The following is a 17,425-nucleotide window of genomic DNA, read 5'->3' as shown; positions in this document are numbered from 1 at the left end:
GATAATTGTATTGCTACCCCAGATTTTTTTCATTTACATTTGCTGGGAACATTTTTTTCCACTCCTTCACTTTCATTCTGTGTGAGTCTTTTGTTCTGAGGTGTGTTTCTTGTAGACAGCATATATATGAGTCATGTTTTCTTATCCATTCTGCTACCCTATGTGAGGAAAATCTGAGTAGAGAAATATAGAAAAATAGAACAGTCTTGGATTCAGACCCTTGCTTTTCAATACTTTGTATACTTCATGCCACTCCCTTCTGGCCTGGGGTTTATATTGAAAAATCAGCTGACAGTCTAATGGGAGATCCCTTGTAGTAACTTCCTGTCTCTCTCTTGCAGTCTTTAAGATTCTTTTTTGTCTTTAATGTTTGCCATTTTAATTATTTAATTATTTAATAATTAATTATTATTAGGTGTGGGTATTTTGCGGTTCATCTTGGCTGGGACTCTTTGCATTTCCTGAACTTGAGTGACTTTTTCCTTCACCAGGTGATATTTTCTGCCATTATTTATATATTTTTTCTCTTCTTTTTAAAAAAATCTTACAGATGTCCCCTTTGTTGTTTGTTTTTTCCATCGACTCCCCTCCAACCTGTACCCAAACCTCTCAGGCTTCCATTACTCTATTGTCTGTGTCCATGGGCTATGCATATATGCATTTAAATTCCCCAATAAATCTATCCCCTGCACCCCCTCATTCCCTCTGAAATTCATCAGTCTCTTACATGTTTCTCTCTCTTTCTTTTAAAATATATTTTTTATTGATTTCAGAGAGGAAGGGATAGAGAGAGAGAGAGAAATATCAATGATGTGAATGAGTCATTGATCGGCTGCCTCCTGCACAACTCCCACTAGGGATCGAGCTTGCAACCCAGGAATGTGCCCTTGACCGGAATCAAATCCAGGACCCTTTAGTCCACAGATGGACACTCTATCCACTGAGCCAAACCAGCTAGGGCCTATATCTCTTGATCTATTTTGTTCATCAGTTTATTTTGTTCATTAAAGTCCATGTATGAGTGAGATCATGTGTTATTTATCTTTCTCTGACTGGTTTATTTTATCTGCCATTATTTATTCAAAGAGGTTCTCTATTCCTTTCTTAGATTCTTCACCTTCTGCAAATGTTGTTATATTTCATGTTGTCCCAAAGCTCCCTTAAAATCTCCGCCTCCTTTAAAAACATTTTTTTCCATTTGCTGCTCTAAATGAGTGTTTTTCTCTACCTTATCTTCTAATTCGCTGATTTGGTCCTCAGTTTCTTCTAGTCTACTGTTGAATTCTGCCAGGGTCTTCTTTATTTCAGCTCTGTCATTCCTCACTTCCAACTGATCTCATTTATTGTTTCAACAGCTCTTTTCATGTTGGTGTAGCTCTGATAATTCTCATTAAGTTGCTTTTACTTCTTACTGAATTGTTTAAGCAACCTTATTACCATTGTTTTGAGTTCTTTATCTGACAAATTGCTTGCCTCCATTTCATTCAGTTCCTTTTCTGATGATTCCTCCTTTTCTTTCATTTGGGAGTTGTTTCTTTGTCTCACCATTTTTGCTGTCCCTTTGTATTTGTTTCTATGTATTAGATCAAACTGCTATGCCTTGTTGACTTTGTGGGGTGGTCTTTTGTAGTAGGTGTTTTGTGGGACCCAGTGGTGCAGTCTGTTAGATCTCCTGAGCTAAGTGCTCTAGGAAAGCTCCTTGCTTGAGTTATTTGGGTTCTCCTGCTGTAGTTGTGTCTTGAATGTTATTGTCCCATTCATTGATGGAATCTCCTTTCAGGTTGGCTGACTATGTTGTGTGAGCTATTGTGTGTGACGGTGCTGACAGAAGAGAATAAAATACAATACAACAAAATGAAAAACAAAATAAACAAAACAAAAACATACAAAAGACCTCTACAGCAACAACAAAAGCAACCACCAGAGAAGAGAGAATTAGGAAAGAGAAAAGAGAGCAATACTCCTATATAATAAAAACATAATATGCTAAGTTTCTGACCAATTGGTTGACCATTCAGTCAACCACTCGACCAGTCACTGGATCTATTCTGTTCATCAGTTTATATTGTTCACTACATTCCACATATGAGTGAGATCATGTGACACTTGTTTTTCTCTAACTGGCTTATTTTGCTTAGCATTATACTCTCAGGGTCCCTCTGTTAGCCAGCTGTCAAACTTAATCACTCAAGTCTGTTTCAGAAAGGGCTTTAGGTGGGGGAGGTGCTGTTTAGCTTCCAGGGAATATGGTGGGTGTGCTCCCTGTCCCAGAGCTACTCATCTGTGAGTGTCCCAAAACATTACTCTGCCCTTGCCTAGTCCAGTCAGGTTCCAGGGATAGTGGAGTGGATGGCATCTCCCCAAATCCAGTCACTGAAGCTCCCTGAGACTGTTCAAACCCATAAAATTGGCCTCTGCTATTGTTTCCCTTTGTTTTAAAAGCTCAAAATGCAAGGTGTGGCAGGCAGGGCTCCTGAGGGTGGGGCAGGCTGTATAACCTATAGAGGGGTTTCTTTTTCCTGAGCTCTGGTTATTGGAAGTGATTAGCTTCTCTCAGGAAAAGTGGCCATTTCAGTTTGAGGGCAGATGACCAAATGCAGGACTCCCAACTGCAGCTTTTCCACATCTCCGCACAATGTTTCCCACCCTAGCCTCTCCATAGGCACCTCAATTCCAGGCCTCCCTCCCTGCACCAAAGCCTCGGGTGAGTAGCTGCAAATGAAAACTCCTGTGTTCTAGGGTTAAAATTGTGGCTTTCTCTCCAACCAGCTCGAGTCTTCAGGTTCCTGACTCTGCTGCAGCCAGCAGTCTTTCTGCCTTTCAAGGTTAGATGTTACTTGGGCCAATGGTATTGGCTTTGGTGCTCCAGGTTGTGGAGCCCAGTGTGGGTTCTGGGTGTCAATTATCTGAGGGAACAGACCCTCCTGTGGCCCAGAGCTCCTTTCTCACTCTTGGCCAGCCACCCCTGGGAGCTGGGACAGCCCCTCTCATGACCTCGCAACTTCCTATTAGTCTCCAGGTGTTTTCTGTTCTTCCTTCATGTGAGTCCCCTCAGCTGGACCTCAGTTGATCTCCATTTAGTTTTAAAGGTATTGTTTGATACATATCTGTTGCTTAATAACAGCAGTTTATAGAGTCATTTTTATATTTTAACTAGAGGCCCAGTGCACAAAATTCATACACGGGGGTGTGTGTCCCTCAGCCCAGCCTGCACCCTCTCCAATCTGGGATCCCTCGAGGGATGTCCGATTTCCCCTTTAGGCCCGATCCTGGTAGGATCAGGCCTAAACGGGCCGTCAGACATCCCTCTCACAACCCAGGACTGCTGGCTCCCAACTGCCCGCCCGCCTGCCTTCATGATTGCCCCTAACCACTTCTGATTGCCAGCCTGATCACCCCCTAACCACTCCCCTGCCAGCCTGATTGATGCCTAACTGCTCCTCTGCCAGCCTGTTTGCCCCTAACTGCCCACATGTATAGGCCTGGTCAAACCTAACTGCCCTCCCCAGCAGGCCTGGTTCCCCCCAACTGCTATCCCCTGCAGGCCTGGGTCCCCCACAACTGCCCTTCCCTGCAGGCCCGGTCACCCCCAACTTCCCTCCTCTGCCAGCCTGGTCACACCTAACTGCCCTCCCCTGCAGGCTTGATCACCCCCAACTGCCCTTCCTTGCAGTCCTGGTCCCTCCCAAATGCCCTCCCCTGCTGGCCATCTTGTGTCCACATGGGGCAGCCATCTTGTGTGATGGAGTGATGGTCAATTTGCATATTACTCTTTTATTAGAATAGAGGCGGCCTGGGTGAGGGGCTTGTGGTAGTTTGCAGGCCAGCCACGCCCCCCCCCCAACCCCGGCAACCCAAGCAGAGGCCCTGGTATCTGGAATTTATTTATCTTCTATAATTGAAACTTTGTAGCCTTGAGCGGAGCCAAGCCTCCTGCTTGCTCTGCAGCCACAGCCATTTTTGTTGGGATTTATTTATCTTCTGTAATTGAAACTTTGTAGCATTGAGTGGAGGCCTGGGCATGCAAGGGTATGTGGAAAGCTTGGCCTCCTCAATTGCTGGGGGCAACTCAAGCCTCTTGCTCTCTCCAGCTCCGTGGCTGCCACCATTTATATTGGGATTTATTTATCTTCTATAATTGAAACTTTGTAGCCTTGAGTGGAGGCCTGGGCCTGCCAGGGTGTGCAGAAAGCTTGGATTCCCCCATTGCTGGGGAAACCCAAGCCTCCTGCTCACTCTGTGGCTGCAGCCATCTTGGTTGGGTTAATTTGCATACTTGCTCCTGATTGGCTGGTGGGCATGGCTTGTGGGTGTATCAGAGTATGGTTAATCTAATATTACTCTTTTATTAGATAGGATAGGTGAGTCTATTGTTTTTATACCGCCTGAATGATAATGTCAGCACTTTGTTGCTCATTTGATAAGACAACATTTATTATTTGGGGAGATACTGACTGAAGTGACTCTGAGGAGGAGTATTAGTTAGTATAAGCTAGATCATGTTGTAATAACAATCCCATATCTCAGTGGATTAGCACAATAGTTCATTTATTGGTCATATTACATGCCCATCCTAGGTGGTGAGGGTGCACTCAGATATCCTATATGCACTTCTCTAATAATTGTGGCAGGGAAAGGAATAAGAATAATTGTTCACTGGAATTAATGCTACCACTTGGAAAAGATTATATATATATATATATTTATGCCATCAGATTACCACTACGATAGAAGTGTAATATTACAATGTGCATAAAAAGGAATATAAGGATATCTATAAAAAGCTCTAAAAATACAGATAGTTTAAGGAGATTTTTAAAAACCTTTTCTTGTCTCATTATGTTACCTTTATAATTAAACCTGGAGAGCAGACCAGAGTTTTATTGAAACAATGTAATGCTTATTATATGGTCTGTTACATACTAAAGTTAATCACAGAGATAGTATACCACACTTCTTTTCTGGTCACAGTTTGAAATGCATGTTCTTAAATTTTATCTGCCTACAAATCTATACAAGACAAACATTAGGAAGAGCTTTAAGAAAAACAGTATGTATAAGATTATTAACTATTATTGTATTAAGACATTTAAAGATCAAAATACCTCATTATGACAATTAAGCCAGATTGATAAAATATTAGATAACTTTGTGCTATCTAGAGATAAAGTGAGTCTCTTCTGTGTCTCCTCATGGTGGAAATTGTTAGTTGCCAATCCCAATAAACATTGGCCCTTTCCTCACTTAAAAAATTCTCACTTTATTTGGATGTGTATGTAGAGAAGGTAAGTTTCTCAGTCTTCCTTCTAGCTAGGTTCATTCACTTTATATGATGTGGCCAAAGGCATACAAAGACAAGTACTGTGTGATATTTCTGGGAAGTTTCCCTAACAAAGAAAGGGCACACTCTTATCCTTATGCTTCCACTTTTTGGCTGCCTGAAAAGTGGATTTGATTGTTGGAATTCTGGCTATTTTAGCTGATCCTTGAGAAAGTGAATAAAGATATGCCTGCCCCATGAACTGGAACCTGGAGGTGTTATATATCAAGTAGTCAGGACCCCATAAGAAGAAGTTACATTAACTGCTTCTAATAAATCTCATCAGAATTATCAGAACCGAGAGAAACCAAGATGGTGGCATAGATAATCACCTATACTTGCTGCCTCTTACAACCACATCAAAACCACAACTAAACGGCAGAACAACTACCACCCAGAAACCCGGGAAAGCTGGCTGAGTGGAAGTTACACAACTAGAGAGGTGAAAAAAGCTCATTGAGATTAGTAAGAGGTGCGGAGGCACAGAAAGTGCTGGGTCCTGGATGTGCTGCTCTTTAAACTGGGAGGGAGATACAAGCTCCCGCTTGCTCTGAATGCCAGTTCTGGGCAAGATTATGGGGGACCCAGGCACATATGGGGAGAAACTGGACTGTCTGGCATTGGGAAGGAATGCAAGGGTGACTTACTCTTAGAGGTGCTTGCAAGCGATCATTGTTCCTGCACGGGGGCACGGGACGCTGAGAACCAGGGACTTCTCTAGTTCAGGGCAGTCATTGCTGTTTGATCTGCCCTGGTGATTTCCAGAGACGCTGCCCTACCCAATTTACAACCCCACCCAAGCTGTGTGCATCGGCTTTTGCATATGAATGGCCTGTCCTTTTGCCTAAAACAAACTGCAACTGGGTCAGAGAAGCCCAGAGATTCCAAAAGAAAGCCCACTACCTGGCAGCAGCAGCAGCCTTGCTTCACAGCTGGGCCTCATCTGGGCAGTTCTAAACCCCATACAAATAGGAGGAATCTGCAGATGTCTCTGTAGCTCCTGCTGGGCGGCACCAGACAGTGGCTGACCTTGCACCTCTTTGGAGATCCTAGAGCCAGTGTACCCAGTGGTCAGAGTGAAACCATATCAGATTACAAATCTTCACATCCATAAGAGACACACTCAAGGGGAAGACTCAGTGAGCACCAAAGCCCTACTGAAGCAAGTCCTGCCCCATAAGGGTGTCTCCTGTGCAAAAGATCTTCCAGTGTAGACACAGCTGGTCATCACAGACAACTGGCCTGGAGGTCAATTCCTCCCATGATACCAACAGCAATCAAGGGTTAACTACAACAAAATTGTGCAAACAGCCCACAAAGGAGTGCACCAAGAGCGCCCACCTCAGGTGACTGGGGAGGCTGAGCCACTGGGCCCTATAGGACACCTAGCACACAAAGCCACTCTATCAACTCAAGGAGACTTAGCAGCTACCCAGTACATAGAAACAAACACAGGGAAGCAGCCAAAATGTGGAGACAAAGAAACATGTCACAAATTAAAGAAATGGAAGAAAGCAAAAGACTGGATATAGAGTTCAAAACCATAGTTATAAGGTTACTCAAGAATCTTCTAGAAACCTCTGAGAAATTTAGTGAGACCTGCAAGGATATGAAAAAGGACCAATCAGAAATTAAGCATACACTGACTGAAATAAAGAATAATATACAGAGATCCAACAGCAGACTAGAGGATCCCAAGAATCAAGTCAAATAATTAAAATGCGAAGAAGCAAAAAAACACTCAACCAGAAAAGCAAAAAGAAAAAAGAATCCAAAAGTATGAAGATAGTGTAAGGAGCTTCTGGGACAACTTCAAGTATACCAACATCCGAATTATGGGTGTGCCAGAAGAAGAGAGAGAGCAAGATATTGAAAACATATTTGAAGAAATAATGACGGAAAACTTCCCCTACTTGGTGAAAGAAATAGACTTACAAGTCCAAGAAGCGCAGATAACCCCAAACAAGAGGAATCTAAAGAGGACCACACCAAGACACATCATAATTAAAATGCCAAGGGACAAAGAGAGAATATTAAAAGCAGCAAGAGAAAAACAGTTAGTTACCTACAAGAGAGTACCCATATGACTGTCAGCTGATTTCTCAACAGAAACTATGCAGGCCAGAAGGGAATGGCAAGAAATATACAAAGTGATGAATAGCAAGAACTTACAACCAAGATTACTATACCCAGCAAAGTTATCATTCAGAATTGAAGGTCAGATAAAGAGCTTCATAGATAAGAAAAAGCTAAAGGAATTCATCACCGCCAAACCAGTATTATATGAAATGCTGAAGGGTATTCTCTAAGAAGAGGGAGGAAAAGGTAAAGTTAAAAATTATGAACAACAAAGTGACAACAAATACATATCTATCAACAAGTGAATCTAAAAATCAAGTGAATAAAAAGTCTGAAGAACAGAAGAAACTGGTGAATATAATAGAATCAGGGGCATAGATAGAGAGTGGACTGACAATTCTCAGGGGGGAGGGGGTGTGGGGGTGCAGGAAGAGATTGGACAAAGATCTTACACCTATGGACGAGGACAGTGGGGGTGGGCTAAGGGCATGTGGTGGGGTAGGAACCTGGTGGAGGGGACCTATGGGGGGGAAAAGAGGAACAATTGTAATAATCTGAACAATAAATATTTATTCAATAAAAAAGAAAGTATATTTAAAAAGAATTATCAGAACAATACAACAGGCTTTTGGTGAACTTGAGATCCTTCTATCACAACTCAACATATAAACTTGGGGGTGAGCATTCAGTCCATGCCAATGCTGGAATAACTCAAATACCAGACCTTCTCCTTGATAAATAGTGTGGCTTTTGCCTTTATAAGTCCTAACTTTGCCTTTAATGTGGGAGACAATCTTCACAGAGGTGCACAGTAAGCCCTCAATTCTTTAAACCAATGGCTCTGCGTTATTCTTTGAGAGTCAATCTGCAGAAGCCTGAAAACTTCATGTTGGATTATGTTCTCCCTGACACAACACTCCAGAGTCATTGCATCTTTGTTTCTTTTCTCACAGAAAGGCTTGTGAGAAGAACTAAGAAAGCACAGTATTACAAATACAAATGAAAGAAACTATATGAGAAAGAATGATCAGTAATATTTGAGACTACAGTAGACATATTTCTTAAGCTGTACTTCATCCTAAAATGGCAATTATTTTGAAGGAGCATTTCCAAAGTTTCCTTCCAAAATTAAATGATATATCCTTCCATACTTGTTCATCACACTTTGTTTTTTATTTGAGAAGCATAACAAAATGTTTTACTCAATTTTGCTGTTTATTAAACTGATCCAACTTTGAGTTATTTGTGCTCAAAGATACTTATAGCAATGCTTTGAGACCTGGCTATAGTTTAATATGTAATACTATAATATATCTTGCAATTAATGTGAAGAAATTATTTCAATGTAATTCTGGCAAAATCTATGATCACAAATCAGCTCTTAATCAAGAAACAAGGGACTGAAAAGATTAAAATCTAGAAGAAATGTTTCCTAATGTTATTTTTTTAGCAATACTAGCATTTCATACTACAAAGAAATTAACATAAAATGCCTACAATATTCTATTCTTATATCTATAAATATGTTATCTTATAGTTAATGGATTAATTCATATTTTATTGTTCACAACAAATGTGAAGGATGACTCTGAATGCCTTAGTTAAGCATGAAATCAGCATTCAATAAAGCAAATGCAGTAAAACAAAAATGAAATTTTCTTTAACAATTTTCTCAAAGAAAAACCAATAAAAATTAAATGTTTTATAATAAATTCAATTCTTATAATCTAAAATTATTGGCTTAAGTATAATTCACTTTTAAAACTAATCTATATTCACTTTTATCGAAGCAAGATCTGTACAATCTCTTTCATGGTTTCTGATAACTTTGACATTGGGAATTCCTATGGTATCAACATGGCCAAATCCTTGCCTCTCGGGATTTTAATGCATCTAAAAGAATGACAGTGATGCCCTCAAGCATTACACGGAGACAAAGGTGAATGCATTTCATTAATAGACATCTGCATCATTTTCTTTCCATCTGACATTTATTAATCTTGGCAACATTGTTTTTATTCTACTTTATTTTAAATATTTATTCTATACTAGAGGCCCAATGCAAGAAGATTTGTGTAAGAACGGGCCTTCCTTCCCCTCACTGCTGGCACCACCTTCGCTCTGCCCGGAGCTGCCTTTCCGCCTTCCCACGCTTCCCAGAGGCCCGGAGCAGCGGGGGTGGTGCAGAACAACTGTAGCCCCCAGCAGCTCGGCGCCTGCATATGCAAATTAACCTGCCATCTTTGTTGGGTTAATTTGCATACTAACTCCTGATTGGCTGGTGGGCATCGTGAAGGTATGGTCAATTTTCATCTTATTCTTTTATTAGTATAGATAGTTGATCTTAAACAACATGGTAGTTAGGGTGCCAATGACAGTGCCCCCCCCCCCGCCAGTTGAAAATCCATATGTAACTTTTGACTCCCACAAAAAACTTAACTACTAATAGACTTCTGAGCAAAAGCCTTCCCAATAGCATAAACAATTGATTAACATATATTTTGTGTTATATATATTATATACTGTGTTCTTACAATAAAGTAAGCTAGAGAAAAGAAAATGTAATTAAGAAAATCATAAGGAAGAGAAAACACACTTAACAATATTTATTTTTAAAAATACACTTAACAATATAAGTGAACCCACACAGTTCAAATTTGGATATTGAAGCGTCAATGTAGTTTAACGGATGAGAAATATAAAGCAATCTAACTTAAAAAAAATCTGCTTCTCTATTCAGAAGTTAATATTTCATTCTAAACTAAATACAAACCTCATAAAACAATATCATAGGTGGAATAAACTTAAATACAGTCAATCCTCATTATCCATGAATTCCATTATTTGCAAACTCACCTCCTTGCTAAAATTGATTTGTAACCACAAAATCAATATTCAACGTGCTTTAATAGCAGTTTGTGGACATGTGCAGAGTGACAAAATGTTCCAGTCACTGGTCACACAAATTCCCAGCTGAGGTCAAATAAGGTGACACTGGGCCTCTTTGTGTCAGTTTTCATACACAGATGACAAGAGGATGGAGACCATAGAGGGCAGTACAGAGGTGCAAGAAGCTCCAGTTCTGGGGCCAGGTGGACAGGATATGACACCCTTCCTTGGAACCTGTTACTGGCACAGCTGGAGACAAGTTATTTAAAACTTCTGAACATCATTTTCTTTGTGTAAAGAAAGTGGAATCTATCAGAAAGGGTTCTTTTTTATGATTAATGATTATAATGTATGTGGTGATATATAATGGTTCAGTATTCACTAATTGAATGTTTTCAGGAATTTTATAGAGCATAATTACTATGATTAATGAGAATCCACTGTATTTAGTCATGCACATATTTATTCTATTTTCATGCACATAAACCTATACCACATAAGAGAATTAGAAAAGTATAAATTATATATATATATATAGTTAAACATAAATTAAATATTTCAAATAAATGAAAAATGTTATTGAATTACATAACATGTTTACTTAAATTTCTCAGAATCTTTCCTCAAATAATTATTAGCATAAAATGTGTATATATTTACCCCTTGGTTTTGAAGTGAACAGAATGTCCAGATGCATTTAATTGGGATGTAAAGCAGATAAATGTTGAGGATTCCACCAAAATGGCACTAAAATAAAGAAATAAAGGAATTATTCTGGATTCTACTATAACAAAATTCAGATGACCACAAAATATTCTTTTAAAATTTTTTATCATTCATAAAATATAATTAGAATCAGAATAAATTATAGTTTAAAAAGTCCATGAGTTCTCATTCTACAACTTAAAACACATATATAAGAAAGAGTGGAAAAATCTGGAATGGAAATATGTAAAAAATAATATTATTTTATAATGAAAGGCATCACTAAATTCTCATAGCAAGGAAATTTTGAACATAAATGACTACCCAAATTATATTCCAGAAACAAAGAGGAAATCACACATTGGCCTTCATGCATTGTTAGAGTTGTATACATTTAATAAATTCTAATCTTATTTCCAAAAAATAGAAATGTTTCTTTTGGGAGTAGGCACATGAGGGGACAGACTGACATTGGAGATCTTCAAAAAAGTCCCATTTCTGAGTATGGCTACTGTTTTAACCTGTCTTGCAGCTCCCTAGAAAAATTCAGTTGACTCAGTGCTGTCTTTATTTGACCCAACTCAAAGGAAAACACATATCACCTGAATGTTTGTTGAAAACAGTCAGTAGCACTTGTACCTAAGGCTGCTATACCAGTTGTAACAGATATGAGCCAGCCAAAACATAAAAGAAATATCTGGGGGTCCAGATGCCCATATGCAGGGTTGCAGTAGCTTGTTAGATCCCCCAAATATGTCAAAGATCTTCAACACCACCTATGAGAGACAATGATGTCTCACCAAATAAAAAATATCAATAAAGAGAGATTATACAATAGAACCAATTATAAATTCCACACTTAAAAAGTAAATTATCTGAAATAAAAAATCACTAGAGGGCCTTAAAAGCAGGTTTGAGGTGGTAAAAGAACCAGTGCACTTGAAAATAGGTAGAATAAAATGATTAATTCTAAAGAACAGAAAAACATCAAATAGAGAACATAAAACAAAGAGACTGAAATTAATAAAAGAACAAAATGGAAATTCTGGAAATGGAAACTACAATGAAACATATGAAAAAAATCACTAGAGAGGCTCAACAGTAGATTTGAACTGGCAGGAAAAAAATAATAAACAAACTTGAAAGTTGATAGAGATTATGCAATCTAAAGAAGAGAGAGAGAAAAATTATAATAAAGAAAACACAGTCTCAAACATACACAGTCTCAAACATACACAGTACACCATTAAACTGACCACCATAGAATTACCAAATGGAAATTAAAAAAGAGAAAGGAAAAAAAAGCAGTTTGAAATACAGGGTGGGTGAACAGAGCTGGAACCATTATACTCCCTGATTTCAAACAGTATTACAAAGCTATAGTAACTAAAACAGCATGGTATGGGCATAAAAGAGGACATATAAATCAATGGAACAGAATAGAGGGCCCAGAAATAAATTCATGCATATATGGTCAATAATGTATGACAAAGAAGACAAGAATATACAATTGAGAAAGGTGTCTCTAAAATAAATGGTGTGGGGAAACTGGAAAGTCACATGCAAAATAATAAAACTTGACCACCAAATTACACCATACATAAAAATTAACTAAAAATGGATGAAATACTTGAATGTAAGACCTGAAACCAAAACATTTTAAGAAGAAAACATAGATGTTAAGCTCCTTGACACAGTTCTGGGAAAATATTTTAATATGACACCAAAAGCAAAAATAGCAAAAACAAAAATAAACAAGTGGGACTATATCAAACTAAAAGACTTCTGCACAACAAAATGAAAAAGCAGCCTACAGAATGGGAGAAAACATTTGTAATTCTATATCTAATAAGGGACTAATGTCAAAAATATAAAAATAACTCAACTCAATAGCAAAACACACACACACACACACACATCTGAAAAAAACTTTTTTTCAAAGAAAACATACAGATGGCCAACAGGTACATCAGTAATCATAAGGGAAATGCAAATCAAAACCACAATGAGATAACACCTCACAGCTATTAGAATGGTTATTATCAAAATATGGAATAACAAGTGCTGATGAGGATGTGGAAAAAAGAAAAACCTTGCTCATTGTTGATGGAATTGTAAAATGGTGCAGCTATTATAAAAAGCAGTTTGAAGGCTCCTCAACATTTTATAAATAGAGCTGTCATACTACCTAGCACTACCAGTTTAGGGTATTTATCCAGAGAAAACAAAAACACTAATTCCAAAAGATATTTGTACCCCTATGTTCATTGCAGCATTATTTACAACTAGAGCTCGATGCACAAAATTCGTGCAAGGGGCTGGGCCCTCGCAGCCCCAGCTTTCTCGGCCGGCCCTCGCAGCCCCTCACAGCCTTGGCTGCCCTCACAGCCCTGGCTTTGTCCGGAAGATCATCTGGAAGGTCATTCGGCTGTTTGATCTAATTAGCATATTATCTCTTTATTATATAGGATGCCCCAAATATGGAAACAACCTAGGTGTCTGTAGATAGATGAACAGATGAATAAATGGTGGTATATATACACAATGAAATATTACTCCACAAAGAAAAGGATGTATCTAGAGCAGTGATGGCGAACCTCTGACACGCATGTCAGTGCCATTTCTGATGACACGCGGCCGCTGAGGCGGCCGCATGCCGAGGATGAAACATTTATGTTATTTAAACTATAAATATCGCGAAATAATGTTTTTTCCTCAAAGTGACACACTACCCGAGTTATGCTCAGTTTTTTGGCGAAGTTTGACATACCAAGCTCAAAAGGTTACCCATCGCTGACCTAGAGGGTATTATGCTAAGTAAAATACGTAAGACAGAGAAATCTAAAGACCTTATTAATTCACCTATATGTGGAATCTAAAAAAAAAAAAAAAATTACACAAAGCAAATGAATAAGCAAAACAAAACAAAAACAGATCCAAAAATATAAAGAACATGCTAATGGTTGCCGAAGGGGAGTGGGGTGAGGATATGGGTAAAAAAACAAACCCCAAAAAGATGAAATCTTGCCATTTGTGACAATATGGATGGAATTTGAAGGCATTATACTAAGTGAAATAAGTCAGACATAGAAAGACAAATACTATATGAACTCTCTTATGTATGAAATCTAAACAAAACAAAAATCCAGCTCAAAGATACAGAGAGCAGATTGGTGGTTCTCAGAGGTGGGGGGTGCCTGGGTGGGAGAAATGGATGAACAGGGTCAAATGATAAAACAAGAGAAAAAGAATTAAATGTTTATCTTACTTTTCTTATAGGAACTTCACCATTGGATAAACAAATAAATGATGGGAAGTCCTCTTTATAAAATATTCCAACAAACATATTTCATAAATGATATAAATAGAATATCACCATTTTGCAACCCCAATAAATAATGGATGTACTCATTGAGCATCAATAGCTGCTAGCATTCCAAAAAATATACAGTGTATGCTTCCTGGTAAAAGATGCATCACTTTCTTTAACCTTTAATTTTAAACAAAACTCCAAATATGCATTTCATAAGTCATTAAAAGTTAAAATGCTGCATTAGTAAATATTCACTTAATATAAAATAAAGCAGTCGTGGCAGCACATATGAACAAAAAATAGACATGAAGTGTATAGAAAAACAAGAGGAAACTGGCAGATTTAACTCCAACTATGTCGATAATAACATAAATGTCAATGCATTAAACAACTTAATCAAAAGGCAATGATCATAAGACCATATCCTATATAATAAGAGGGTAATATGCAAATTGACCATAATGGTGGAATGACCAGAACAACAACTTGACCAGTCACTATGAGGTGCACTGACCACCTCTTGGTTCCTTTCCCCAGCCGGAAGGTTCTGATCTCTCGATGGCAAATGGGGAACCGAGGGTGGGTGGTGGGGGACATGGGTGGTGTGAGGCCAAGGCTCCCACCCTGCCAGTTACCCCACACAGAGGGCAACCTGTGGCATGGGCTGGGCCAGTGAGCAGGTGGGAATGGCCGACCTCTTGGTCCTTCCCCCAGCCAGCAGGCTCTGATTACCTCATGGCAAACAGGGAACCGGGGGTGGGTGGCGGTGGGGGTGGGGCCATCAGTGGGCAGCTGGGGAAGATAACCCTGATTGCAGGCCAGGCCTAAGGACCATAACCGTGCATGAATTTCATGCACCGGGCCTCTAGTCTAAAAATAATAAAGCAAAACAAGATCCAACTATATGCTCTTTATAAGAGACACACTTTAAATTCAAAGATACAAACAGAGCAAAATAATAAAAAAATGTATATCAAGCATACAACTATAAGAAAGCCAGAATGGCTACATGAATACCAAATATAGAAATTTTAAAAAAGTAACTGTAAAGGAAGAGACACATTTTTTAATGGTAGACACATTCAAACTCATTTTAAAGATCAGCATTACCCTGAGAGCAAAGCCAGAAAAAGATACTACAAGAAAATTACAGCCCTAGCCGGTTTGGCTCAGTGGATAGAGCATCAGCCTGCGGACTGAAGGGTCCCAGGTTCGATTCTGGCCAAGGGCATGTACCTTGGTTGCGGGCACATCCCTAGTAGGGGGTGTGCAGGAGGCAGATGATCGATGTTTCTAACTCTCTATCCCTCTCCCTTCCTATCTGTAAAAAAATCAATAAAATATATATATATTAAAAAAAAAAGAAAAAGAAAATTAAAGACCAATATCTCCGATGAGTACTGATGCAAAAAAATCCTCAACAAAATATAAGAAAACCAAATTCAACAGTGTATGGAAAGAATCATACACCAATGTGAATTGAGATTTAACCTGGGATGCAAGAATGATTCAACATACAGAAATCAATAAATTTGATACACCACATGAGTAGCTTGAAAGATCGAAATCATATAATTGGCCATGGCTGGTTTGCCTCAGTAATTAGAGTGTCGGCCTGTAGAATGAAGGGTTGTGGATTCAATTCCGGGCAAGGGCATGAAACTCGTGTCTCTCTTGCATTGATGTTTCTCTCTTTCTCTCTCCCTACCCTACTTCCACTAAACCTGGAAATCAAAGGAAAAAAATATCCTCAAGTGAGGATGAGGATTAACAACAAAAAATCATATAATCATCTCCATAGATGCAGAAGAAGCATTGAACAAAATTCAACATACTTTCATGATAAAAAAAAAACTCAACAAATTAGGTATAGAAGAAATGTACTTCAATATAATAAAAGCAGAGAAAAAATGGCGACGGAATAGAGTTGTGTTTGGAGTCTGTTCCTGGGGCGGAGAGTAGGAGCAGCAGAGGTTCGCAGGGGGAGTGTATATTGGCAAGCCAAGGGACAGCTAAACTCCAGGAGAAGGCGGGGGAGTGCTGGGCAGGGTTCCCCTGACCTTGCAGCACCGACAGGGGCTGGGTCTCCTCCCGGGGCTGCGGGCTCACCAGGCGCCTCGCCATCTTGCAAGGAAAGGAGGATTTTATTGGAAACCTGACTTTCCGCGACAACTGCAAACACTGAACAGCTGTGAGCACCAGAACACCGGTCCCCTATCGGCGCAAACATTCAGATTCAAAGGAACTCTTCACTGCACCACGGAAAGGTCAGATTTCGCCTGAAATAAGGTGTGGTTTCTAATCCCCGCGGTGAGAGGGAAGCGCGCAAGCCGCAGGACCGCCAGGAACCGGGAGGACTGTGCCTAGAAAAATCGGCAGCAGTTGGAGCTGCCGTGATACGTGAATGTGGAGGGGGGTCTTCTGAGCTGCTAACAGAAGTAACCTCTTGAAAGCAACTCATTTTAATCTGACGAGGAGGGTCAGACTAAGAATTTTCAAAGGAGTGCAGGCTCCTTAGTCTGGCGCACAGACCCACTGTCCGCACACTTGGGCTCTTTCCGACTCTGATTACTAAGCCCAATACATAGGAAAACCCGGGTGGAAAAACCCTGAAAGACTGCAGGAGGAAGTTGTTTTTTCGGAACCTGGGGAGGAGAGCTGGGTGTGACGATCAGAGAGGCAGCTCTGAGGTGCACACCTCCACAAACCGGTAGTGAGTGCCATAGAGGGGGAAAAAAAAAAAAAAAAGCTAGAGAGGCCCGGAAGTCAATTCAGAAAATCTGCCACACAGGGGCTGAAATGCTAATTGCCTTTGGTGTAATCAAAAATAAATACGAGAAATTAAGACACGGCCGGCTTAAAAAGCAGGACTGGCTTACAACACTGAGGAGCAGTGGAACGAAGCTGAACTGAAATACCCAGACTGGGAAACAGGCATACCAAACAGAATAATAGAGGAAGTGAATGACAGCTGCTACTGCACGTTTTAGTCTTCCTATTTTTTAATTTTTAATTCTTTTTTCAATTTTTTTAAAATTTTTTATTCTAATTTTTTTATTACTATTATTTTACTTTTTTATAAAATGTCATTTGATTTTCTCTTTCTTTTATTTTGGGAT

General features: G+C 39.4%; 1 protein-coding gene and 1 non-coding gene across 2 annotated transcripts in view; both read right to left on the bottom strand.

Annotated features, from left to right (window-relative positions):
- The window catches only part of CFAP47 (cilia and flagella associated protein 47), a 502,125-nt gene that overhangs the window by 201,733 nt on the left and 282,967 nt on the right, over window positions 1–17,425 (bottom strand). The window contains exons 41-42 of the mRNA XM_054720946.1: window positions 10,969–11,035; window positions 235–242 (exon numbers count right to left, since the gene is read on the bottom strand). Coding sequence (XP_054576921.1) covers window positions 235–242; window positions 10,969–11,035 — 75 coding nt within the window. The remainder of the gene's footprint in view (window positions 1–234; window positions 243–10,968; window positions 11,036–17,425) is intronic.
- Window positions 6,433–6,509, bottom strand: MIR9229D (microRNA mir-9229d). Its single transcript, NR_130535.2, has one exon. It is a non-coding gene; the product is annotated as a microRNA mir-9229d (primary transcript).

The sequence above is a fragment of the Eptesicus fuscus genome, chromosome 1 (assembly GCF_027574615.1).
Source record: "Eptesicus fuscus isolate TK198812 chromosome 1, DD_ASM_mEF_20220401, whole genome shotgun sequence".
Classification (NCBI taxonomy): Eukaryota; Metazoa; Chordata; class Mammalia; order Chiroptera; family Vespertilionidae; genus Eptesicus; species Eptesicus fuscus.
This window is presented reverse-complemented; position numbering and strand designations above follow the sequence as displayed.